This window comes from Elgaria multicarinata, chromosome 18 (genome assembly GCF_023053635.1).
Source record: "Elgaria multicarinata webbii isolate HBS135686 ecotype San Diego chromosome 18, rElgMul1.1.pri, whole genome shotgun sequence".
NCBI lineage: Eukaryota > Metazoa > Chordata > Lepidosauria > Squamata > Anguidae > Elgaria > Elgaria multicarinata.
This window is the reverse complement of record NC_086188.1, coordinates 14,386,568-14,413,732: the sequence shown is the minus strand read 5'-3', so window position 1 is coordinate 14,413,732 and position 27,165 is coordinate 14,386,568. Positions and strand designations below refer to the sequence as shown.

General features: G+C 43.0%; 1 protein-coding gene across 1 annotated transcript in view; it reads right to left on the bottom strand.

Moving 5' to 3' along the window:
• The window catches only part of MED13L (mediator complex subunit 13L), a 188,501-nt gene that overhangs the window by 36,616 nt on the left and 124,720 nt on the right, over positions 1–27,165 (bottom strand). The window contains exons 11-19 of the mRNA XM_063144236.1: positions 26,365–26,587; positions 23,967–24,072; positions 23,496–23,620; positions 19,753–19,852; positions 12,579–12,799; positions 8,098–8,303; positions 4,634–5,580; positions 1,998–2,177; positions 482–705 (exon numbers count right to left, since the gene is read on the bottom strand). Of these exons, the coding sequence (XP_063000306.1) occupies positions 482–705; positions 1,998–2,177; positions 4,634–5,580; positions 8,098–8,303; positions 12,579–12,799; positions 19,753–19,852; positions 23,496–23,620; positions 23,967–24,072; positions 26,365–26,587 (2,332 nt within the window). The remainder of the gene's footprint in view (positions 1–481; positions 706–1,997; positions 2,178–4,633; positions 5,581–8,097; positions 8,304–12,578; positions 12,800–19,752; positions 19,853–23,495; positions 23,621–23,966; positions 24,073–26,364; positions 26,588–27,165) is intronic.

Below are 27,165 nucleotides of genomic sequence, written 5' to 3'. Positions count from 1 at the left end.
TCTCGGGACCCCAGAAAAACCAGGAAATCCCCGCTTTCAATTATCCACGGGGAAAGTCTCTGGTCATCCCCTGTTGACCCTGGGATTCCCTGTGCATCATTTGGAGGCACAGGGATGACCTAGAGACGAGCCCAGGATATAGGCATGGTGGAGCAACTGGACACCCATCTACTTTGGTTTACCCAGTGACACACATCCTGCCCCAGAGTGTCAGGTAAAGAAAGGTGTAAGGAACATAGGAATACCACACCAATGTTCTGCTTTTATATAAGAGAACCTGCAGTTTTAAAGCATTTCTTTCTTACTCCTCCCAAAGTGTACTAGCTATACCATTTCACTAATATCAGGTGTGTATGCTGTACTCACTTGGGTGCAAATGAGGGGGGGAAACATTGCCAGAGCTTCTCCTATAAAACACTTATCATGTAGGGTCGGGAGTGGAATCCTATCCAAATCTCAGAAAAGTCTTCTGCTCACCAACCTCGTATACGGCGCTCAAGTCCCTGAAGAAAGTTTTGGCTCCATCAAGTAAGGCCTCGTTTTCTGGACACACTACAATGTAGGCAACATCCCGGTGGCCCCCGTATGGGTCCAGTAGCAGCCTCTCCCAGAATGGTAAGGAGAACGGAGAGATTGTCAGGAAGTCCTTGTCGTAACCAACCAGCAAAGTAGGGATTGGAAGAGGCTCAGGAGATTCCTCTGAACCTGAATCAAGAAAAGGGAGTTAAAGAATTCTGATCGTGAAGAGCTGTCAAATATCATAGGATGGATTTCTTAAGGCTTTTGCAGGCCATCGTTTTGTGCGCAATAAAAATGACCGTAAGGATCCCGATAGCTTCCACGGATCTTCACTCAAAAGGGTGCCACGTTTTTCTAGCACTTACACCAGGCTCTCCAGCCTTTGGGGGCCCAGGGACCATATTTGGCAGTTTAGAAAACTGCCCTGGGCACCACCACCAAATGGCTGCCATGGGAGGCATGGCTTGTCACAAAGGAAAAGGAACATTGCCCAAAAGGCTGAGGATAGAAGCAGAGGTGGTTCTGAGACCTGACACACAAGAATCCTTTGAACCCAGAGTTTCTTGCGCCAACGGAAGCCAAACTCTTTTTCTCTCTGCTCCCACCTCTCTTTGCTAGCCAACTCATTCCCGTGCCTACCCCCATCTTTTTCCCCCCTCTCTGACCATGGATCACCACCCAAATACATAGGCACTCTGCCCACTCCATCACTCCCTTCTCACTGCAATCACACCGGGGGGGGGGGGGGGTCTTGTGCTGTCTTTCAGGATTCCTGTTGCTGGATCTCCCCCGTCTCCCTCTCTCTCTCTCTCTCACACACACACACACACACAGCCCCCATCCATTCAAACAATGCTCCCCATCCTTCAGGTTGCTCCCAACTGGCTTCACTAAGCCCCCAAATGGCTTGCGGCTTCTCTTTCTATCACCCTGACCCATCTTCTGCCCTATTGCTCCCCTTTCTAGCTCCCTCAACGCTCTCTTTAGCCCTCTCCCCAGCTTACCAGCGAGCAGCTGGAAAGTGTCAGTCTGCAGCCCACCATCTTCACTTCCGAAGAAGGTCTCCGAGACCAATATGAGGGCCAGAGGCATTAATAGAAAATGAAAATGGCACCGGCTGGAGCCCCTTCACTTTGCTTAGAAGCAATCCCGGCTGCTAAGAACATTTACTTTTTAAAAAACAAAATCGAATTGGGAGGAGGTGAGGAAGGTGTTCGGGAGGTGGGTGCATGGGTGCCTACATGAACCATGTTATCTACTCTCAACTTGAACAATACTAATTTTGTTGCTGTAAAAATGCAAATCACTGGCACCTACCGGATAATGGGGGTGATTGCACATGAGGAGGAGGAGGAACACAATCTCTCCATCCCACACCTGCCCTATATTCTTCTGATCCTTTTCAAATCTGGAAAACCATGTTCTCATGCGCCAGCGCAAGTCAGTGCTGCTTAACGTTATGACTGCTTTTACTGTACCGTAGGTTCCCCGTCCTGCCATTTTGTGGAACTGCTGCCAGGTGAGGGGTCCTTGAACATGCTGGATGTTCTCCCAGGTCCTGCCAGTCCGCTTCTTCTGGATGGCATCCTGTAGGAAGGGCTGCAGAGACAGGAGCATGCGCACCACATCCTGGGAGGACAGCATGCTGATGTCTAGAACTGAAACAACAAAATATCTGGATTCAGGGATGGAAGACCATCTATCAAGATGGTTCAGCTCTTTTTTTAAATAAATAAATAAAATAAACACCATTTTTAATTAAATGACAAATATAAAAATAACTACTGAATGTCAGTACCAAAACAGGCACATTACATAAATCACTTTAATGGATCTTACATTTTTATCCATCCGTACCAGAACTTTAAACAACATGTTTCCAAATTCCAAGGAAGCCTTTTTTGTTGGTTGGTTTGATTTTCTTTTCTGATCAGTTTCTTTTACCTGCTACTTTGTTCAAAATTCATGGCGCCCATATTTCGATCTTAAGAGTGATAAACAAGAAGAATTCTTGTTGCATCTTAAAGACTAAGCTTTCATAGACTCTGTCCACTTCATCCCATGCATCTGATGAAGTAGACCGCATCCGCAAAAGCTTACGCCAGAATAAATGTATTAAGTCTTTAAGGTGCCACAAAACTCTGCTGTTTTTGCTTCAAGAGACTAACACAGCTACCCCTCTGGAGTTTGTTTGATAATTTATTTTACAGAGTATTCCTGACATCCTGAAGGAAAAATATTGTTTTAGAAGAATGAAAGAGTCAGAGCTGCTGGAACTGGAGTACTGGTTGAGAGACCGATGACAGTAAGTAACAACTTAGATAAGGACCCATCAAAACAATCTAGAAGGGCTAGACCCATAGGGGACTAGATAGCTTATATAAGATAGGGATGTGCTCCGGTTCTCCTCGGACCGGAGAAGCAGGAGCGGATCGGGGGGCTTCGCCTCCCCTTAAGGCGGAGGCGAAGAGGATCGGGGGAGCCGCGGAGCATTGCGGAGCGGATCGAGGTGAAGGCGGATCCTTTGCCTCGATCCGGAGCTCCGCAAAAAAGGTAAGGGGGGTTTACCTGGCAGAGCCAGGTAAGGGGGCAAGGGGGAGGGAGGTCTTACCTGCATCCATCCATGGTCCCGCGGCCACGGGACTACGAATGGATGCAGGTAAGGGAGAGGAGGAAGGGGGGCCTTACCTGGCACCACTCCCCGCCACTGCGGCGCTCCGATTCGAAGCCGGAGCTCCGCAGCAGAGTGGAGCGGCCCCTAGGTGGATCGAGGCGGGGCGGAGCGGGCCCAATCCACAATTTGCGGATCGGGCGCGAAGAGGATCGGGGGGTCCGTGCACACCCCTAATATAAGACTATGTGTAAACCACAATTCAGAGAAATGTGTGCACCATGTTTAGACAGCAGCAGGGTTTGTTGCTTCTTCCTGAACCCATCAACCCTGGAGGTACTTTGCAAGCCACATCAGAAAATTGTGGGATTCTGAAAAAGTAGCTCATGAAGACGTACGAGAGCTCCATTGAGCATAGCCCCTTGTGCGCATACCAGTAAGCTATCCAGATGAAGCTGTAACATACTTGATCTGTTTTATTTCCAATGGCTGCCCAATCTTGCTGAACAGAGCAGATGTACAGAGGGCAACACACTGACACCCATACCGTAAATTACTTAATCCTGGATGCTACACAGTGTGAAAAACGGTATAGTATAGTACTGAAATGGGAACAGCAGTACAGTGCTAATGAACAAGCACTGAAAATATATAGACCTGTGGCAAGTCAGACTATTTGTCCATCTGGCCCAGTATTGTCTACACTGGCTGATATCAGCTCTCAAGGGTATCAGGCAGGGGTCTTTCCTGTCACCTGTTACTTGATCTATTTAGCTGGGGATTCCAGGTACTGAAGCTGGAACCTTCTGCATAGAAAATGCATGCACTGATTTATTCTCCCTTTGTAGACATTTTAGCCCTTGCTTATTACAAAGCATGCCAATGTTTGTATCTACACTCTCGCTCTCTTGCTCACATTTGTACAAATTAATTTTGGTTTGCCAGCAAAAGTTTAAATGACCCACTCTTACATTGGAATACTAATACTAATTGGACAAGACAATACCTTGCAATTGACCAAACATAACAATTATAGACAAAAAAGAAAAATACACTTACCTCATTGACATAGCAATACCTAATGAAAAAATGTTGTAGAAAAGGAAGAGGAAAAGAGAGAAAAATATACACCACTGGTCCTGGAAGTTAAAGGACTACGGCGGCAACAGGAAAAGGTTACAATTATTCCATTAGTCACATCAGTCACCGGCATCACATCAATTTATTTATTTTTACAGAAAACCTTCAGAAACTAAGCCTACCAAAATACATCCGCACCAACACATACAGAAAGCAGCCATACTTAAAACATGCTCAACAGTCAGGAAATTGCTGAATCAGTAAAAGACAGCATGACTTGGCAAAGCCTGTCATGTCCATCTAGAAAAACCGCCATGAGCGAGAAGAGAGATGAATAATAATAATAATAATAATAATAATAATAATAATAATAATACCTCAACACCCAAAACTGATTCGCCCAAATAGAAGAAAACCCCTTACCGTTGCTGTGAGGCCAAGAGTGCACGGTGGCACTTCTGACGAGAGTCTCATCCACTTTCCCGCCTGTGGGGTTATCCACATACTGCCTGCCTTGCTCCAGGGCATTGAAGCACTCAATCCAGGAGTCATTGCTTTCTGCCTGAACTCTGTCATAGCTCCAGTTTGTGTAATGGAGTGTTGGTCGGCTGGTGGCAGACATGTAGTCCAAGCAGCTCAAGGAGGTGAAAGGTTGGGTGTGCTGGTTCTGAAGGAGGATGAGAAGGCCCGTCGGGGGCTCCTGAACCCTTTTGGATCCCTCTCCCAGGTGCGGAATTAAGGTGGTCTGACACATGAGCAACCTCCTTTCTGCTACCTGGCCGATGTCTGAAGTCCTGCCAAAAATATCCAATTCATCCTCAATGAACAGGCCAGAGTTGTACCCTAGTTTGCGGTTCATAATTGCACTAAATCCACAAGTGCACCGATACTGGTCCTCATTCGACGAATCTGGAATATACAGCCCCACGTCTGCGCCTTTAATATTCATGTTGCAAGCGCAAATGCAGCAGCTGTCAAAGTTGCTATCTTTAAAGATATTCAGCACGGAGTCAGAAAGAATGAGCGTGACGTACAGGCTGTGGGCTTCTAGAATGGGTTGCACAGTGGCTGGTTCCACAGAATTGAGGGGCCGGGTTGTAGAGGGTGTGGAGGCTGGCGACCCTTGGTCTGTGCTGTCGTATTTGACGGATCCTTGTCCACTGGCAGTTCCCCCACCTCTTGGAGTCCTCGGGGTCCTGGGTGTGCGTGGCGTAGGGACGGAGAAGCGAGGAGTGGCCGGGGAAGGCAGGACTCCCGCTCCACTGTTGCTGGCTGGGGCAGCGCTGTTTAGCGTCACGGGAGTGCTCATCTGGGGAGTGTTCATCTGAAGATAATCTTGATCGGCCAGGCTCCCAACGCTGGGTATGTTGCTACAAGCAGACAAGGGGAGAAAAAGAACATATATCTGGCTGACTGCACAAGATCTTCACACAAAGTTATTCTAAATGGGAGTTGGATACAAACGCAGGGTGGCCTCTGATCCACAGGGCACAGTCATTAAGGGAAAGTCATTTGCATAGCATAAGAACATTAAGAAGCACCCTGCTGGATCAGGCCAAGGGTCCATCTAGTCCAGCGTTCTATTCACACAGTGGCCAACCAGCTGCTTAGGGGAAACCCACAGCAGGACATGGGTGCGACAGCACCTTCCCGCCAATGTTCCCCAGCAACTGGTGTATATCGGCTTACTGCCCCTGATATTGGAGGCACAGATGATCTCATCAACAAGACTGAAGAGCATTCTGACAGTGCAGGACAGAGAATGAAAAGTGTACCAAACCTTAAAAAAGAAGTATCAACTAAGTGTGTTAAGTCATGTTTTGCATTGCAATACTTTGCAATTCCAAGTAAAACTGCCAAATTATGTACAAGGGGAGCACTACAAATCTATGTTTCTAATCTATAGAAATAATAGTATTTAAAGTGCTTACTTTGGAATATGGATAATATTCCTGACTGTTAGAGCAGTACGACAATGGAACCAGTTACCTAGGGAGGTTGTGGGCTCTACCACACTAGAGGCCTTCAAGAGGCAGCTGGACAACCATCTGTCAGGGATGCTTTAGGGTGGATTCCTGCATTGAGCAGGGAGTTGGACTAGATGGCCTTGTAGGCCCCTTCCAACTCTGCTATTCGATGATTCTATGGATTTATACCTACAAGATCCCAGGTAAATTTCCTAAACTGGCCAAATTCAGTTCTTTTCTGTGTCTTGCCTCCTTTGTATGTTGTCAGTCTGCTTGTGCCACAAATGCTAGGAGAGGTCACTATTCCCCCATCACGTTATTCATAATTTCATCATTATCTGCTGTCAGAACATGGTCCTCTGTTCTGACAAGAAACCTCTTGCACATGACGAACACAAATCTTGCCATGAATTTCTAAGGGCAGCATGGAAACAGATCTCTATAACTGTCCCTACTTACATTGCTAATAAAAACACTTCCCTTAAAATGTGCTCTTTATGCCAATCGCTCCCTTGATGAAGGAGTGGAATCCTGCAGATTTAATGCATCTACGTTCCTTTTCAGTTAACGCGGAAGTTTAAATATTCATTTTGAACTCTCATTTTGCCAGCAATCCGAGACGGAAATGTGGTGAAACCTGATTCTCTGGAATAATTTTCTTGTTATCTCTAACTGACTCGAGTGCCAGTCAAGGGAAACGAAAAAAGCAGGCTACAGGTTCAGAAAGCAGAAGCTGAAGCTCAGGAAGTGCCTTAGAGAAACAACAAAAGGTGACCTAGAAATCTTGATTAGCAATCACCTCTTTGGCAGAAGCCTGCAGTAATAGTCTTTGCTCTAATTGGATTACACTGGAAATAAGAGATTTTTATCCCAATAAATACCTGCAATTAATAATCAGCTCAGGTCTTGGGAAGTAGTTACTATTACAGAAAACCAGGAATTAAATTGCTGCCTGTGCAATGTCAAGGCTTCACGAGGATGATGATTATTATTTTTTTTGATTTTTGATTTTTCTGCAATTCCTTTGAGAGCACCGAAGATTCTTTGGAGCTGGAAAGTGATTGATATAAAGGACGGATATAAAGATACAAGCTGCTTCCTCTCTAAAATTAATTCACTGCTGCGGGAGAGCCCTGCACTGTATGTTAGCTTTTAAGGGGGTTCATGCATTTCACCGTTTCAATTCTTGCTGTGCTTCAACATTAGCAGCTGGGCTTTGCATTTCATATGAAGAGTGAAGCTAGTTTCCAATTAATTCTTAGCTAATATACTGACACTAACTTCAGAATAGACTGGATCAGAGCACAGCAAATTGGCAGGTTGTTATGTCAGAATTTGGAAGAGGCAGGAAGCTGAGCGTGGAAGCAACGGGAGAAAAAACTTTATCAGCATTGAGGTAAGCCCTCCAAGAGCTATACAGCTATGAGATGCAAAGGGCACCTAATGGCAATGTCAACCACCAGTCCGATCTATGTGATTATGAAATTATGAAAATAATTAGCTTTACCCAGTGAAGTAACTGCGGATATCACATATACATGCATATAAAGATACTTCATAACCTGATCATCAACCAAACAGTGAGTAAGCAGCCATCCCTGCCATTTGTCTCTCTGTTGGGAAAGACAACGGTGGAGACGAATCTCCATATGGCTGCACCCATCCCAGCAGGACTTTGTTCGAAACATTCTCATTACAAAAACTGGCACTTCCAAATATGCTCTCCCCCTTCACTATGGGCAAAGTAAATCCCAAGGCTGGGAACTAGTATCTTATGCCACACATATTATTATTTTATTTATATAGCACCATCAATGTACATGGTGCTGTACATGGTGCTGTACAACGAAGGCAAAACTATCCCCTATATGAATATACAAAAAATGCATGGGTATATCCAGTTTCCATTGCTGTACTTACTTGTAACCATCTCTGATGAAAGCAGCCGTAGGCGGTAAAGAAAGTTGTTCAATTTTTGGAGGAATAGCCCAGGAAGGCCGATAGACACAGGCCTCTGGAACCTTCAGAGGTAGCAGGCACTGGCTTGGTAGCATCTTCAACGGAGCGAACATGGAGGAGCCCATAAAAGGCTGAAAAGTTGAAACTTTGTGCACAAAGGAGAAATCCTGCAAATGCCAAGGAATTACATTATTTCTAATACAGCAGCCCTGGTCAGTTACACTTTCTATGAAAAGGAAACACACACACACACACACATATAATTGTGACTGGTAGATATTTTCATCTGGACTCTCATTTTGCTCAGGATTTCTGAAAATAAGTATGGAGCTAGACTTTACCCAAACCCTCAGCTGCTGTCAAAAACGGGGGCCCTCATGTCTAGCATCTCCGCCTTGTGATATGCAGTAATGAAAAGCCTGATGTGGTATTATCATGTGACATCTCTCCTTGCCTCCCCGATGGTGGCAGCCAATAATGTACAGCCGAGGTAGGGAAATGCACGATATGAGATCGCTTCATGCATTTCATTACTACACATTGCAGGAGAAGGGAAGGGAAACTGAACTCATTCCACCACCACCACCCCCTATTTTGGGTAATATCAAGGGATTTGGGCTCTCGAGAGAATAGAGAAAAAACAGGCAACAATGAAAGAGTAACTGAGTGGAACAAAAAAGGAGAGGGGTGAGGAAGCTAAGAGAGAGCGTAAAGAGAAAGGTGTCTCCTTCCCATAGGAATATTATAGCAAGTTTGTTTTTTGTTGTGAGTTTTTCCTGAGCCAACCCATTACATTAAATATACATATACACTGAATGGAAAGTGAATAAATTGTATTTGAAAGGACCTAGTTAAGAATCTGCCCTTGTTATGTCTGCAAGGCATGTGCATTTTTGGGCTAGCCCTACATTTAATACAGCTCTCAGACTAAACACTATTCGCCCTTACAGCTGCAGATACTTAACTGAGTCAAAGATGACATTGTTTGCATTCACAAGACCAAGGTATTCTTTCCAGTTTTGTTATGGGTAAAAAACCCACAACATACACATCCCAAAACCAGGGCAGTCTTAAATACGACTGCTACAAATCTACATGCTACATGTTGATCTATCAATTATTATTATCCTGCCCTTCTTCCAAAGCACTCAGGACTTTTTCATCACAGCGGTACTATGAGGGAAGGTTAGGTGGAGAGACAGGAACTGGCCTATGGTCAACCAGTGAGCTTCAGGGCTGAATGGGGATTTAAATCTGATTCTCCCCAGCTGTAATCTAACCCTTTGGCCATAGTTAGAATACAACGATTTATGCTTTAACAAGAAAGACCTGTGGTATTTAAATAGGCATTCCCATGTTTTGCCTGTGTAAACTCATTCTGAAGCTTCTATTTTCTTTCCATGGCAGACAACAAAAGACTTATGAGGACCATTGAAAAATGAAGGGATTGGATGGTGAGCGCATTGCTAAGCTGAGCCACACATTTTCTAACGATGACTAAAGTGATGTCACTGGGATGTGCAGCCACTTAAGTTCCTTGGCTCACATGACCATCACATGTCTTTATATGGGGAGGTTTCCTTGACGGTATACAGAACTTCATGTGGGTGCATGCACTCTCTCCCCCGTCATAAACACACATATCCACATCCACACACACACAGTCGTAAAGTAGAGGCAGCCAGAAAGTGTATTGGTGCGTTCGTTGGCTGATGATGAAACCCATATGCAGTCACAAAACTGTCTAGACAACACTGATCTCTTGTTATGAATGCCTGCTGGAGAGGGGCGGGGGAATGGCTTTTTAATCTCTACCGGCAATCTTGACCCACATTTTCATTTAATTCTCAAGACTGATATTGTTTTGACAACTGGAAACAATGGGATGGATCCAGATTAAATAAAACGCAATTAGATCCCACTGGAATCAATGGGGGCTTAAGTTAATTCATAGCTAACTTAGTCTGGGTCCAACCCAATATATACAGTATATACATATTTACATACACACACACACCCTAACTAGTAATCAGTGCGCTGGAATACATCTAACATTTACAAATGTGCCAAAACAGAAGGAACCAAACGAGGAAGCGGACAAGGAAATACAAAATTATATTCAGACGTCCTGGATCATGGCACGAAAGTGAGAGAGGCAGTGCACAAGCCTGAATCACTTCAAGATTCATTCTTGTAGGACCAAATTACGGCCTGGCGTTACAAGTGAATTGCATCAGTCCATTATTCCCGGAACCTCCTTGGCCTAATATAGTCTTGGCCTCCACTTGACTTTACAAAGACACACATCTTCTAATCTGTTCTTTACGTGTGTAACATCATGCGTGGGGCAAAAAACCAAAAACAAAACAGAAGCATGCCTTTTCACTTAAAATGAAACCTGAATCTGTCCTAAGATCCAAGTTTTCAAAGAACCTAGAGTTGTTTGCCAAGGTTGAAGTTCAAAAGTAAAGAGAAGTGAGAGGGTACGCCCGATCTCATCTCTTGACTTTCTTTTCTCTGTCTTCCTCTTCCCCACTCCCTTTTCTCTCAATCAGGCTTGAGTGTGTGTGTTCAGACAGTTGAAGGATGTATATTTATGGAAAGTAAATTTAGATGTATTGACCTGGTGTTTATTTACAGAAACAAGAAATTAGAGGAATCTAGGAGAACGAATAAACGGGAAAGGTCTACTTTAGTTTGGACCTTGGCAAAGTTACTTCCGTAAAACTAATATGGAAGTTTAAAGAATTGCTAGATCTGAGCATAATCTAGAAACTAGTTCCTTACAGGGACCAGTACAGGAGAAAGGAGCTCACTTAATAAATCAACATTGCCTTGCTTCCACTTGCATCATATCCATTTTCTGCTTTGAGAGAATCTAGTAAGAAAATGAGTGAGGAGCTGTTTTCTTAAAGAAACCTACATGCTAACGATCTTTCTGAATTTAAAAAAAGTTATAAAGACTGATCTCTTCCTGCAGGCCTACCCAGTTGAATTTTAAGATGTCTGGCTGTTATTTTAATAATGCATTAGTTTTACATGTTTTTAATCAGTTTTATGTATTTTATAGTATTTTTGTATTTGACGTTGTTCCCCGCCTCGAACCAGAGAGAGGCGGGTAAGAATTATTATTATTATTATTATTATTATTATTATTATTATTATTATTATTATTATGCTGAAGAGGGACTGGTATTTGACAGCAGCAGTTCCTCTCTCCTTTCCAGGAGCATATTGAGGAGTAGATTAGACTGATACACCTACTCCAATTATGGCCCCTGGTAGAAGGAAGCCTAGTCCTATACAGCTACATAACAGGTAGAAGACAATGCTAATATACATGGACCCCTCATTAAGAGGATTAAGTGAATTCCGCTGTTCATACAGAATAATACATGCAATATAAATATAATATATTTGTATATTTGTAGCTGCAAGACGCTGCAGCACCTTAGAACACTGACGCCTAAAATCAGACCATTGCTCCATCTAGTGTGCTTTCTACACCAGGGGTCCTGATCTTTATTGGGTTGGTGAGCACACTGCACATTTTGACAGTGTTACCAGGTGCTCTCATAAAATGGCTGCCACGGTGGGCATGGCCGGTTCCAAAACACTCATTTCCCAGAAAGCAAACTGGCGAGACTAAATTAAAAGCAACTTGCCCAAGGATTTGCCTGTGTACCAGGTAAAGGTGGGGTCTGAGGTCTAAAACACAAACCAACTATTTTGAACCCAAATGAAGATGGTGCTGGAGGGCAGCCCTACACTTTGCCTCTCAGTTCAATATATATGCACACACACACACACAAAATTAAGGAACAAAATTAAAATCAGGAGAGGTAGGGTGCCTGCCAGGTGCCATGAGAGCTGTATGTGTGTACATTGGTGCTCATGTGCACCGTACTGGAGACCCCAGGTCGCCACAGACCGGCAGTGGCTCTACAAGGTATCAGGAGAGCCAATGTGGTGTAGTGGTTAGAGTGTTGGACTGGAAGTCAGAACATCCAGGTTCTAGTCCCCATTCGGCCATGGAAGCTCCCTGGGTGACTTTGGGCCAGTCACAGACTCTCAGCCCAACCTACCTCACAAGGGTTGTTGTTGTGAGGATAAAAGGTGGGAGATAAATCTAATAAATAAATAATAAATAAAATATGGTAGGAGTGTTCCCCACCACCTGCTACCTGATCCTTTAAGCTGGAGATACTAGGAACTGAATAGTATCTGAATAGTATGGAGATACTAGGAACCTCCTGCATCCATGCTATAGCACTGAGCTACAACCCCGCCACAAGCTCAGTTCAGCTATAAGGTGCCACAGTACTTCATGTGCACACTTAAAGCATTTGAGATTTCTGGACGAAGAATTTGCATTCTTGTTTTGTTAGTTGCAGGTTGTGCAAATCCCGGAAGAAACCCATGTCGCAGCTCTATAATATTACCTTGACTTCTTCTGGCTTCGGACTCCCTAATCCATCTTCCACCTCCATTTTAAACTCAGTGAGTTGAGTTGTAACCATGTTGACCACGGGACTTTCCAACATCCCCAACGTCGTCACTGTCTCTGAGCTAATGCCGTCTTTATAGCTCATCACAGGGGAGAAAGCTGGGTGTTGCTCCAAGGATGGTGGTGTGGGGAACATCCTCTGCAGATCCGCCACAGCTGGACAAGACAAAGGGATGAAAAAACATGGTAAATTAAGGCTTCCACACTGGTCAAAGGCAGCCCATATGCAAGAATAACGAGGGGCAAAGTAAGCCAATAAATAAGAGGGCAGAAAGAAAGCACGGTTTCAAAATTAGCTTCAGTGAACTCGGCTGCCCACCGAAGGGCGAAATCTCATGGAAATCCTACATTCAAAGCTATTATCTGATGTAAGAAATAACACACACTCTCCAGCTATGTCATTACTTGTGATGTGTGGCAGAAAATTTCCCACCACATGTTTCTGAAGGGGGGGTAATCAGTTTCTAAGAGCTAAAGTACATGTGACATTAACCACGTGACCTGCAGGTATCTTTTTAAGAGCTCCTGGATGGACTGATCAGGGGAGGGGAATTTACCCTTTTCTTCTTGTACGATATTCCCAAAAATATCCTACACACACACACACACACACACAGTGTGTAGGACAGTTAAACTATGGAATTTGCTACCACAAGGTGTAGTGTTAGTCACCAACTTGGCTGAATTTAAAAGGCCGTCAGTCATAATCATGGAAAACAAGGCTACCAATGGTGTGTATATGTCTCCCACACTAGAGGCCTTCAAGAAGCAGCTGGACAACCATGTGTCAGGGATGCTTTAGGGTGGATTCCTGCATGGAGCAGGGGGTTGGACTCGATGGCCTTGTAGGCCCCTTCCAGCTCTGCTATTCTATGATTCTATGATTCTATGATTATCTCCAGTATGAGAAGCAGCATGTCCCTCAACATCAGTTGCTGGGGAACATGAATGGAAGGATGTTATTGCACTCCTGCCCTGCTTGTTGGCTTTCCATAAGGATCTGGTTGGCCATGATGGGCACAAGAATGCTGGACTAGATAGGCCTTTAGGTTCTTACATTCCACTTCTCCTATAGAAGGAGAGCTTTTAATGCATGTTTGATGCAAATCAAAAAGGCTGAAGCAGATCACAATCTATTCCGGATCAGAGCGTTATCCAGTTTTAAAAAAATTCCAGAAAACAGACTTTACTAGAGATTGAAATTACAGGCAAAACTTTTTTAAAAAATGTTTAAAAAGTGCGGTGAAAGAAGAGAGGTCAGGAATAGCTAAGGAATAGGCCTCTTGCCTTTCCCAAATAGTAAAATATGTGAGACCTATAACAAAATGTTGCAATGTATCCCTGTGTTCCCGCAGGAGTGCTCTTGTTCATGGTTCCAGTCAGTCAGTCCTTCCTTTGGGATACTATATGCGATTCAGGACTCAAGCAAGGCAATTCACTATTCCCCTACTTCCAGTTTTCAGGTCTTTCCCAAACATCACTCAGCTGAATATGGCTACTGAGTGGCTCAGTTCAGACAACGTATTTTTCAACAGTGGTTTTAGAATTCCACAGTTGAGTTGTTACACCACCGTTGAGAAACGTGTTGTCTGGCGGGAAAACTCCACGGAAAACACTCCACACTGAATATCCACACTGTGCAGAGGAGACTTCCTGCACAACTGTTGTGTGGCAGGCTCCATGGAGTTTTCCGTTGCGTTGAGTAGACTTTTCCCACTGGCTACAGAGTTTGCTGGCAAGAGTGGCAAAAGGAGCAAGTGCCATTCTAGGAGAGCAGCCGGGATTTATTTTTTGTAGCAATGGCTGATGGGATACCATTAGGAGGACCGGAGGAGGAGAGAGGGCGGAGGAACCGTGAATCAAATGTCACAATGGATTTTACTCAACTCCACGGTAGTGACACAACGGTTAGAACATGTTGTGTGGGGAATACCTCCTAAAAGCTCCACCATTGAGTGGAGTTTTCACACTGTGTTGACTGACGTCTGAACTGAGCCAGTATGTTCAGTCTTCCTTGGGATGCTTGATTTGTTTTGCTTGGCCCCTTTGTGTGTGTTTTTATGGATGTGTTTTGTACTTCTGCAAAGCTTGGGGTTTCCCTGAGCAACCCAATAGTTCCCACTTGTTCTTCAGTGGCCCTGTTTTGGCTCAAAACCTATCGGTACTCATCATCACCATTGGAAGTTGAGCAGGGCTGCCCTACCATGCAGTGAGGTGAAAGAGGCAGCTTCAGGCAGTAGAATTCAGGAGAGAGATGAAGGCAGAAAATTATGCCCAAATGTTGCAGCAAAGCATTTTAAAGTGTTGGCATTGGCATGGGGATATCACTTGGTGTGCTGATTTTAGGAAGTGATTCCAAAAACTGATAAGGAAATCTAAAGTGCATTCTACCAGGCACTGCTACTTCAATGGGCTCGTACAGCCAAGATAGCACAGCAGCAGTGGCTGGTAGGATCTCCTAAGATCCAAAGACAGCTAAATCTTAAATGTGATACAAGTGAGATCTCTTACAAACCAAGGTTAATGCTGCCTTAGATTTTAAAAAATCCCTATGAAATTCCCTATCAGCCTTATAACCCAATTTAGACAAACTACAAAAGACAGCTATTGCTACTACCAAAATGGAGCTTGATAATTAAAAATCTAGCCTTCAGGCATCTCTGAGAGAGACAGAAAGTACCAGAAGAAATTGTATTGCAAACCTACTATCTTTACTCACTAGCCGCCAAAACTGAATTTAAAAATAAAAACAGTACCTTTTGTTAAAACATGTATGTTTTCCCCTAAGAAAATGGTTTCAAAGTGCTATGTGCCAATAATTCTTTTAGGTGCATTTCTCAATTAGGTCTGGGACAGCTTGCTCAACCATTGGGTTCATATGTTCTCAATGCAGCTTACAAGAAAAATAATCTGCAGGAACAGATCAAAATCCAGTCCTTGCTACACCTCTGTTTTCTCCAGCCCTCTCTGATTTGCTGCGATTTTAACTTCCACCATTATCTATCTCCCTTTTTCTCGTGCATTTGTTTAGATTTTGAGCCACTTTAGCCTTACATTTATACGGTAAAGTATCTAGTTTCTGAATTAAGAAATAATGATTAAATTATGAATAGTTATTCATATTTACAACAGGCAAATACAAGGAGTGTCTTTCACAGTAAGTGCCTATCACAGGAACAGGAGCCATTTTCTATATGATCTTGCAACTGCAAAGGCCTTGGACAATGTTTCAGATGCTAGTTACCAAAAACAACCTTATAGAAATTATACTGGTCTTCTTAATGATATCCATCAGCTCAACAGATACAGGAACTAGAAATGACTGGTTGGGCAAACATTAAGGAATGAATGTCTCTAAACTTCAGCTGGGCAACATTCAACTGGTAAACATCTCTAAACTCTAAAATCTTGACTCAGTGGAAGACCAGTTTGGTAGCCACAAAACAGCAGGCAAAAAGCAAATGCACCCAAAGGAACTGCAATGTGAGCTTGCAAAGAGCAGGAACTTGCATTTCCTAACCTCAACCAAGTCACATATGCAAGAAGCCAGTCCTAATGGGGTTTTATCAGTCATGGCCAGAACTCGAAACAAGTTTCGCTGGGGCTATATTGTAGCTCCAGTAAACTTTTTAGATAGGCCGTTTCTGTGACACACTGAGGATGCATTCCTAGTGCTACCAATCAAAAGATGTGGCAAAGCTATTCTAGCTTTTCCTCCTTCCTCTTTTGTGAAAAGCAAAGCAAACAAACAAACAAACAGGAGGAGGAGTGGAAAAACACAGTGTGTGTGAGTGTGTGTGCACATTACAAGTGGAGGGTTACATTGGTCGCTTCAACCCACCGGTAAAATTCCGTGAACAAGGAAGGGAGATTGCACAGTAGGCGCCTCGTCTAGAAACACGTTTCTGTAGCACACAAAGGGTGTGGGGAATGTGGACGCCACTCTGAGCAATGCTTCGTAGCAGAATTGCCTTGGACAGAACGTAAGGTGTAAAACGTGATCATGTTCCCCTGCTCCGCTTGTTGGTAACAAAATAGGGTTTGGGGAAGGACCAGGCTGTTATTCAAAGGGGAGCCCTTTGCAGAGAGACTAATCTGTGCAAAAGAGAAGACATCTCATAGAATCATAGAATAGCAGAGTTGGAAGGGGCCTACAAAGCCATCGAGTCCAACCCCCTGCTCAAGGCAGGAATCCACCCTAAAGCATCCCCGACAGATGGTTGTCCAGCTGCCTCTTGAATGACTCTAGTGTGGGAGAGCCCACAACCTCCCTAGGTAACCGGTTCCATTGTCGTACTGCTCTAACAGTCAGGAAGTTTTTCCTGATGTCCAGCTGGAATCTGGCTTCCTGTAACTTCAGCCCGTTTTTCCGTGTCCTGCACTCTGGGAGGATCGAGAAGAGATCCTGGCCCTCCTCTGTGTGACAACCTTTTAAGTATTTGAAGAGTGCTATCATGTCTCCCCTCAATCTTCCCTTCTCCAGGCTAAACATGCCCAGTTCTTTCAGTCTCTCTTCATAGGGCTTTGTTTCCAGACCCCTGATCATCCTGGCTGCCCTCCTCTGAACACGCTCCAGCGTGTCTGCGTCCTTCTTGAAGTGTGGAGCCCAGAACTGGACGCAATACTCTAGATGAGGCCTAACCAGGGCCGAATAGAGAGGAACCATATGCTTCTCCTCTTTGGGTCAAGCGTTACGGAAACTGCTGCATCAAGAGAAAAAGAGAACACTGGAAGGGGGCAAGCCCGATGTATTCAGCCTTTCCTAACATGATCCACATCATGCCACTTATTTGGGGGTTCTTTTTTGTGGGGGAAGAGGGTGGGAAAATTCTGCAATGCAGTGTCATTAAAAAGAAGAAGAGAAATGTTTAATTAAATAAACCTAAAGAACTGACTGGGTATCATTATTCATTTTCATATGTGTCATGCTTGAGAAAACCTTGCATATTTTAAGCAGCTATAGATCTACTAAAACTGTCAAAATCCAATCTCTGTGTACTTCATACTTCTGCATTTGAGTAAATCAGCACTGCTTTTATGGCTCCATATAACTCTCTGACTCATCTTTGTGACACCATGGTTTTTCCCCTCAATTTGTTCTCATTACCAGCCAGAGTTAATGAGATAACGTTCAAGAATGATTTGCAGTAGAATGCAAGTTCAGCTTAGAGTGGCCAGTCTCTGTCTCTCTCTGTGTGTGTGTGTGTGTGTGTGTGTGTGTGTGTGTGTGTGTGTGTAGCAGAGACTCTGGTAATTCACAATGACATCTGCTGGTATCACACAGAATGCTATTTTCAAATACACGTAAAGCATTTCTAAAGCATATCACGTAAGCAAGGGTTGCAAGAGAGAGAGAGAAAAATCTGCAGTTCTCAGATGATCACAGAAACTAAGTCCCTGTGGTTTCTGGCATGATGGGAAACTAACCTAGCATAAAATGAATGACTGAACTTATGTATGTCCATGTGTGTACGTACGGAGAGAGAGGAGAAGGATAAAAAAGCTTCACACAACCCAAATGTCTTTTGACTTCACCTAAGCGTTTAAAAGAACGTTAAGGAACAGCAGCTTGAAAACTGACAAGCTTAATTCCTCCATCTGTATAGGTTTAATGAAGTTACAGAATGCAGTTTCAATTAGAAACCACTGGCTCCGATTGCATGTAGTAAATTCCATCTCCACTCCTAAAGTGATAGCTTTTAAATGAAGTCAGGACAAATTTAAATAATTACATTTCCCCATGGCTTTGTGTAGGAACAGTGTGCCTCAAACAGATCAGCTAGTAAACAAATGAAAGCTTTTGTGAACACTGGTATAGAAAAATGCAGCTCCTGTCATGAGGCAACCTATACAGGAACAACTCCTATTTAGGCAAAGTAGTTTTCCTTCTGGATCTCAAGTAAGAGATAAATACCAGCAGCATAACCACAGATCGCTCAAGACCAGCTATTTAAATTACATTTCAATGCTTTTTTACTAGGCAATTCTTATTACAATTTTTTCTTCTTCTTTTTTAAATAATCAGCTTCTAATTTTAAGGTAAGAGAAACAAATGTGTTTTTTTATTTTCTGGTTGTATATTAGTTTGTAAGCATAGAAGAGACATTCTCCCTGTAAGAGGAGAAAGGACATTCTTCCTAATACCAAGGAAGCAGCTGAAACCCCTGTATGTTACATGTGTTCAATAAAGAGCTGGATGAAGATAAAGCGGAGATTAAATCCCGACAAGATGGGACTGTTGTTGGTCGGTAGAAAGCTTGACTCGGAGATTGGGATTCACCCTATTCTATATAGGGTCACACTTCCCTTGAAAGATCAGGTTCATCGCTTGGGAGCGCTGCTTCTGGATCCTATAATATTCGTGCATCTTTAGGTGGCAGCATTGGTAAGGAGTGTGTTTGCTCAATTTCACTTGGTGGGATGGGTGCGACCCTTCCTATGTCTAACTTGGCAACAGTGATCCATGCCTTGGTTACATTGTGCTTAGACTACTGCAATGTGCTATACATTGAGCTACCCCTGAAGAGCGTCCAAAAGGTTCAACTGGCATAAAACGCGGACGCTAAGCTGCTAATCGGTGCAAGGTATCAGGGTCATATTACCCATCTTGATAGTCCTGCACTGGTTGTCAATTGCTTTCCAGGCTCAATTCAAGGTGTTAGTTTTAGCCTTTGAAGCCCTAAATAACTTAGGAATGAACTATTTAAAGGACAGTCTATCTCGTTATGATCCTGCATGTTATTAACATCTGCAAGAGAGGGCCTTTTGAGGACACCATTACTTGCAGGTGCCTTCTTGTCAGGCACGCATGAAAGGGCCTTCTCCTGCGTCACTCCCAAACTGTGGGATGTGCTCTGTCAAGAACTATGCCTGGTCACTGCTGCCTTGGCATTTAGAAAGGGTGTGATCTTTTCTAATTTAGCCTTCTAAATTATGTAGCTGCTTTCATGTTTGGTTGTTTCTAATATTCCTGTTTTGTATTGTTTTAAGGTTTCATTGTTTTAAATCATTGTGCACATATAAGGAGGTATAAAAACGTTAATATCAATAAATAAATTACAGCAATGACTTTACCTTAAACAATGCTGTGGTCACAGTCTGTTACTTACTTGGAGGATAAGGTACAGCTGTTCTTCCATCCTTGCCCAGAGGGCGTTCTTCAGTCCCTGCTGGAGGCATTTTTGATGAACGAAGGGCAGGTGAGACAGCCTAGAGAAACAATTTTACAAAATCCTCTTTAAAAACAAAATCATTACTTTTTAAAAAGAATTACTGAGATTTGCAATAAGCAATGTGAATGAATGAATGGTTTATTTGTTTGCAGCACAAAAACCATTACAAAATACAGAATTGCTCACATATAGCAACACACATAATTTAAAATATTCAAAATATTTGAGGTACAATCCTTTCTCGACCAAGGAGTCAGTCAGTGGGTCACTCTAGGGGTGTTCCATTTGTCTGCAGCACCCAGCCTTTGCTATCACGATGGTGACATACATGCCAAAGTCACAAGAATAGTTTCAGTGATTACATTATAACCTAAAATGCTAGCAGTCAATATCTGGCACTAGCAGATAGGTGGGATCTCTGATGATAGTTTGTACAAAACTATTAAATCAAACGGTCCCCCCTTACAATCTACGCAGACTTTGTTTAGAGAGTTATTTCTGATTTTTGGGGCTGCAGCCGCAAACTTTGCTACCTTAATTGTGATTGCTTTGCTATGGTCCGCCAGCAGATCGCAGATAATGTCTCTAGTGTGCCAACCCGCTCTTGCTAACAATAGTTCCTTTAGAAAATGCTCCCTGATTTCTTTGTACAGTGGGCAACGCAGAAGATAATGCACTAGGTCTTCGATCTCCCCAGAGCCACAAAAACAGATCCACTGGGCATGGGGGACTTTTTTATACTTCCCCTCCAAGAAAGCAGAGGGCATTGTCTGAAAACGAAGGGCAGTAAAGGCCTTTCTTAGGGCAGGAAACGATAGGTCAAGCAAATATTGTAAAAAGTACTGTTCTTTCTTAATAAGACAAAACCATGGAGAGAAGGCCTGTAATTGACTAGCTGCAATAAGCAATATGTTTATTACAGGTATAGGGAATGGTAACCCCAATTGTACATATTTATTGCAATAAAGTGTTCAACTTGGAAACTTAAGTTTTCTGTTCTAGTTTAGTCAGTATTTCACAAAGGTGTAAGCCTGCATAGCAATAAGAACACTTATGTAATCTTTTTGTAGTCTCTGAAGGCATTTAAATTAAATTTCAGAAATATTGATTTCTATATTACAAGAAATCCAATTCACAAACACTTTGAATCTACACAGCGGCTTTCTCCGCTGTGGCACCCCGGTTGTGCAATGAGCTCCTCAGAGAGGTCTGCCTGGCGCCTACACTACTCTTTTCATCGCCAACTGAAGACCTTTTTATTCTCTCAGTATTTTAACACTTAATTTAACTTAAATTTAAATTTTACTGTTCTAACTATGCATTTTAATCTTACATCAATTTTGCTGCGTGGTTTTATCCTGGTTGCGCTTTTTATACTGTATTTTGTATTTGTGCTTTTAACCTGTTGGTTGTTTTATTATGGTTTTAATTTTTGTGAACCGCCCAGAGAGCTTCAGCTATTGGGTGGTATAAAAAGGTAATAAACAAATAAAAAAATAATATTTGGTCAATATTTATTTATGATATTTCTATCCCACCTTTCTTCCATCATGGAATTCTAAGTGGGCTATACATGGGCTTCCCAAGTGGTCTCCCCTCCAAGCACTGACCAGAACCAGACCCGCTTAGCTTCAGCAAGGAGGCTGCCTCATGTGCCTTCAGACCATGCCCCGGGACCACAACTCCAGGACTTTTCTCTTTTGAAAGGCGTTCATCTTTGATTCTATTTTGTACTCAAGAATTAAAATAATTGCTTTGCTTTCTAATCACAAAAAGCAGAATCTTACTTTCTGTCATTTACTACTTTTTTATTTTGGTTTGAATAGACACAAATGTTATCTTAGGTCTTTTATAAATTAGTTAATATGTACTGGTATTTTTCATGAAATTGGCACTAGAGCATGGCTAGTCTGAACTCACCATGAGGAACATCAACACAAAGTAAAACTTCTGGTTTCATAGGCAAAGTTATTGGAAACTGAACCAAGCTCACTAACACAAATGTCTGCATTAAACAGACTTTTTCCTTATTCTAGAAGCTTCCATTGGGGAAGAGGAATGGACGTGGTATGACATTTCCTACCCTATTCATCACAAACGTCACACTCTGGGACAAATCAGAGAAAAGAGAAATCTATTTAAGAACATAATAACCCCACCAAGGGTCCATCTCGCCTGACATTTTGTCCACATAGCAGCGAACCAGCTGTCTGTGGAGAAACCTGTAAGCAGGACATGAGTGCAATAGCAGCATCCAGCTCACGTTTCCCTTGGGAATTGGCATATATAGGCATACTGCCTCTGATACGGGACATAGCATATAGCCACCAGAACTGGTGGCCATTCATAGCCTTCTCCTCCAGGAGACAGACAGGTCCACCTTTTAAACATAGAGCAGGTTCTACCAGGGGCTTTCAAGAAAAAAATGGCCCACAACTTCTAGCATTACCCAGCCAGCTTTTGCTGGTCTTGTGACCGTAAATAAAATTCATTCATATGATCAGCTGGAAAATGCTGGAAGTTGTAGAACTTTCTATTCTGTCTAACCATACATAGGATTGCACCCTAAGTTGTTCTGTAGCAAGCACGTAGCACTAACAACTCTGTGGTTCTGTGTTAGCTTGCGCAGGGCCTTCAAAGACTGTTTTTTGTTGATTTCCAAATCTTTTACTTTCTCCTTCTCAAATCTTAACCCGATCCTTCTCTCAGACATTTTCCTGCAATGAAAAATCTTTCTTTCATACTCTTTATCTTTTCTGTTGTTTTACCTATTTGTCTGTGTAGCCATTGGTATCGTTATCCTTCATGAATTTGTCTAATCTGAATTTGCTATAGGCCCTTGATCGTTTTAGTTGTCCTTTCATAGAATCATAGAATCATAGAATAGCAGAGTTGGAAGGGGCCTGCAAGGCCATCGAGTCCAACCCCCTGCTCAATGCAGGAATCCACCCTAAAGCATCCCTGACAGATGGCTGTCCAGCTGCCTCTTGAAGGCCTCTAGTGTGGGAGAGCCCACAACCTCTTTTGGGTGAGAAAGGAATGGGTTGGGCTGGCCACCCGCGAAACTTAAAGGAATCTGAGCAATTATTTCTACGTTTGCATCTGGAGATAACGAATTAGCGCGTGCAGGTTTGACACAGATTTGCGTCCTAAGGGCCCGGACCCCAAATCTTGTATCATAGAATCATAGAATAGCAGAGTTGGAAGGGTCCTATAAGGTCATTGAGTCCAACCCCCTGCTCAATGCAGGAATCCACCCTAAAGCATCCCTGACAGATGCTTGTCCAGCTGCCTCTTGAAGGCCTCTAGTGTGGGAGAGCCCACAACCTCCCTAGGTAACTGATTCCATTGTCGTACTGCTTTAACAGTCAGGAAGTTTTTCCTGATGCTCAGCCGGAATCTGGCTTCCTTTAACTTAGCCCGTTATTCCGTGTCCTGCACTCTGGGAGGATCAGGAAGAGATCCTGGCCCTCCTCTGTGTGACAGAGGAGGGCACTTTCTTCAATTTCTTATCCTTTTTTAAGTGCAGTGACCAGTACAGTACACAGTGACCAGTACAGTACACAGTATTCCAAGTGTGGTTGCACGATAGATTAGATACTGCTGTGAGACCAGACATTATTCCAAGGCTAGAGTGAGACTATGGGCACATAGTGTAGCTTAACTCATTGCACACTTACCCCTGGGTCATCTTCATCCGAATTATCAAAGAGGTTGTCCAAGTCATGTAGTGAAGGAGCCAAGTCTGTTACTTGCGTGAGGCTACCAGTACCAGCTCGGCCTGCAGCGTTATCTTGCCGTGTATCTAGTGGGGGAGAAAAAATAATCACGCACTTTAGACATGGGACATAAAAGGCATTAATCAAGCCATGTTCTCCAACAACAGGAACAGCAAGAAAACACACACACACACACACCAAAAAACCCAAATTCCTGTGTTCCAAGCTTCCGTGTTCTCAAAAAGAATCGACTGGCGTCTCAACCAAAAAGTGATGCATGTAGTGATATATGAACATATTCAGATGCTGAACGACATTATTACAACCACTTCTGTCCTTTTTTTGTTATAGTTTATCATAAAGGTATTATGATTCTTGATAAGCTTTCATCTGGTGCCTTTTCCAGAAGGTGTCCAATAGACTTTCATGTACCTGTTTTAGGAGCAGAACTGAAAATGGACATTGCATCTTTCCCATCTGGCATAGTGGTAGGATGACCTGCTGCAGAAATCTCCTTAGTTGCAGTTCCATCTTCTGACTGTAAATGCAGAGAATTTAAATCAAACACTGTATGTGCAAAGAGCAGGAAAATGGGGGGGGAGGGGGGAGGAGGGGGAGGAGCTGCAGTTTGCGTTCTTCCATCCCACACCTGCTTTTAATAGTCACTGTACAAATTGCATGCAGCTACACATATTTCTTCCTATATTCAAGATTGATACAAAGGAAAAGCAGAGATCAAGCCCTCTACAGGAGATAAATATTCCTACAAATGCAAAACATAGAAGCACGACGGCTTTCCTTCACTGTATGACAATTATAAAGGAATTTATTTACAATGGCTACCCCATAAATTAACATGCTTACATGACCAGGTCATGTATGCCCCAAACTCTACCTAATGAATGACTATTTCAATGCAGATTCTCAAGGTCTTTCTTTCACAAGGTGCTCGCCCAATACAAGGAAGCAGGCACAGAACTCACCCAAAAGGTATCAGAGGCAGAGCAAAGACAAAAGGCACAAAGAAAGAGAAACGCAGCATAGGGCTGTGGTGCACTCTCGAATCCCCAAAGAATGGAACCCAAAGAACTATCACAACATGATGCTGCATGTATTAATTATCAGCTTGCAGCCTTAAGGATGCAGCCTGAAGTCTACTTCTGTGTGAGCTGGGCTACACGTGCACGAGGATGAGGTGGTGGAATTGATTGAATCATTTCAGACTACAGGTAGCTGGGGGTGGGTGAGGGGTGTCTAAGTTGTAGATGTTACTCTGCATTAAAAAAAAAAAAACCTCCTGAAAACAGAAGACTAAGTTTAGCTAGGAGAAAGGTTCTATACCAGCCCTTCCTTTATTTTAAAAATGTACGCCCCACATTTTGATCAAATTATTTCTGAGGTCGCTTGCAAAAGATTAAAACAATTCAAAAAGGCTACCTAGTAGCTCCTGTTCCTCTGGCTGGCAGCAGAGGTTAGATTGTCATTCTTCTCACTTCTGCTGTGCCAGGACAACTGGGCTGGTGTCCTATCTGGGGGGGTAATGGGAGGCTGAAGTGGTACAGTCCACTGGGAGGCTGAAGTGGTACAGTCCATTCAACTTCCTCATTTTTCTACATATATAAACCTAATTCCGGAAAGCACTTGCAGTAAGGATATCTGTCTGCCTGCCAGGACCCTAAGATCATCCTCAGGGTCCTTCTCCGTGAGCCCCTGCAAAAGGAAGTGAGGCAGGTGGCTACTAGGAAGAGGGCCCTTTCTGCTGTGGCACCCTGGCTGTGGAATGGGCTTCCCAGAGAGGCTTGCCTGGCGCCTACATTGTACTCTTTACGGCGCCAGGTGAAGATCTTTGTATTTTCCAGGCATTTTAGTCTTTGTTGTTTTAAATTTGTTAGTGCATTTTAAATCTCCACACTGCCTCTAGGTTTTATTGTGCTTTGTGCTTTTATGCTGTGGTTTTAAGCTTTAATGTTTTATATTGTATTTGATGATGTACTTTATGGTTTGAATTGTTGTGAACCGGTATCAGAGCGCTTCAGCTATTGTGCGGGATAGAAATGTAATAATAAGATCTGGAACTTTTCCCTTAGTGCTTTGCTCTCTTCTGCTTCCTTCCCCAGGATGCTTGCTCAGTGGCGCCATCAGGGCCGGACTCTGGGGCACATGCGCAGGACCTCACTAGTAGAAGAAGCAGGAGAGCCCACAAACACAGCTTGCTACATTTTGAAGTGAGTGAAACAAGACACACTACTGTCGGTTTGTGTTTTCTCCCTCCAGAAGCTTTTAAAACTTGATGTTGTGCGGACTTTATACTGTTAGTTTTACCCTACCCTGTGCCTGCTTACCCTACCCTGTGCCTGTTGGCATTCTCTTCCCCTCCTTATTGTTTTACTATGATTTTATTAGATTGGAAGCCTATGCGGCAGGGCCTTGCTATTTACTGATTTACTCTGTACAGCACCATGTACATTGATGGTGCTATATAAATAAATAATAATAATAATAAGAAGAAGAAGAAGAAACATACACAAGCAAAATCACTTACAGTGCAACCAATGTATGTTTACTCAGAGGTAAATCCCACTGCATTCAATAGGGCTTACTCTCAGATAAACACATGCAGGATCACAGCTGTAACCAATTAAAACTCATATGCTTCATCTACTAACAGCACAACCCTACGCATATTGACTCAAAAATAAGCCCCATTAAAGTCAATCAAACATACTCCTAGGTAAATGCACACAGGTGTAAGTGGGTGTAAAACAGGGTAAACATTTCCACACAAAGAAGCAGCATGCGCTAAAAAGACATGATTCTCTAGACAGGATACCTTATTTTTCTTCAGAGATTCTCTATCAGTCCCAAGTTTGCATTTTTTAGTGCCAGTGAAGATGTATTTGATGTCTCCATCCTGAAAAGTGTAAGGGTCACTGACATCTCCCAAACATTCGCCAGGCTGCTGTATTAGAGGTAAGGGGTCGAGATAATGCATTGTCGGCACTGGGGAGGTCTCTTCCAAGATTTTAAATCTTTTATTAGGTTGTGCTAAGAGCCTAAGGGAAAAGGAAACAGAAACATATTCAGTGAAGTCTGTCCTGCAGATGTATGGATTTTTCCCACATAAGCACAGCCAATATAATCGCTCCTCCTGTTCGATACAGCTGAAACAAAATGTTTCCCTAGTAGAACATGCCTAACCTCTTGCCACTATTAAACATCTGCTGGATGACCTGTAACCTCACATTCTGGGCCATCCACTGAAAGACTAGAAACTTACAAGCACATCACAGATAATCAAAATCTCCTCAAGGACTAAGAACATTTTATATCATAGCATCTGCAAAAGTGAATGCTGAAGGGTAGATGGCAATAATCCATCTAAACCTTCATGTTTGCATCAGATTTTAAGTTAGTGTTAGCCACCATGTGTGTTTGGGGGCAGGGAGGGAGGGAGGAATATTTAAAGGAAAGGAAGAATAGAAGTGCTTTAATAAATAAAAATGAAGTACTACTCAACCCCATTTTCGATGTTTTGCTTTGGACTTTATTTATTTATTTAGAATATTTATATGCCGGAGCGGTGTACAAGGTAAAATGAAAATAAAAACAGAATAAAAACAGTTAAAACAAA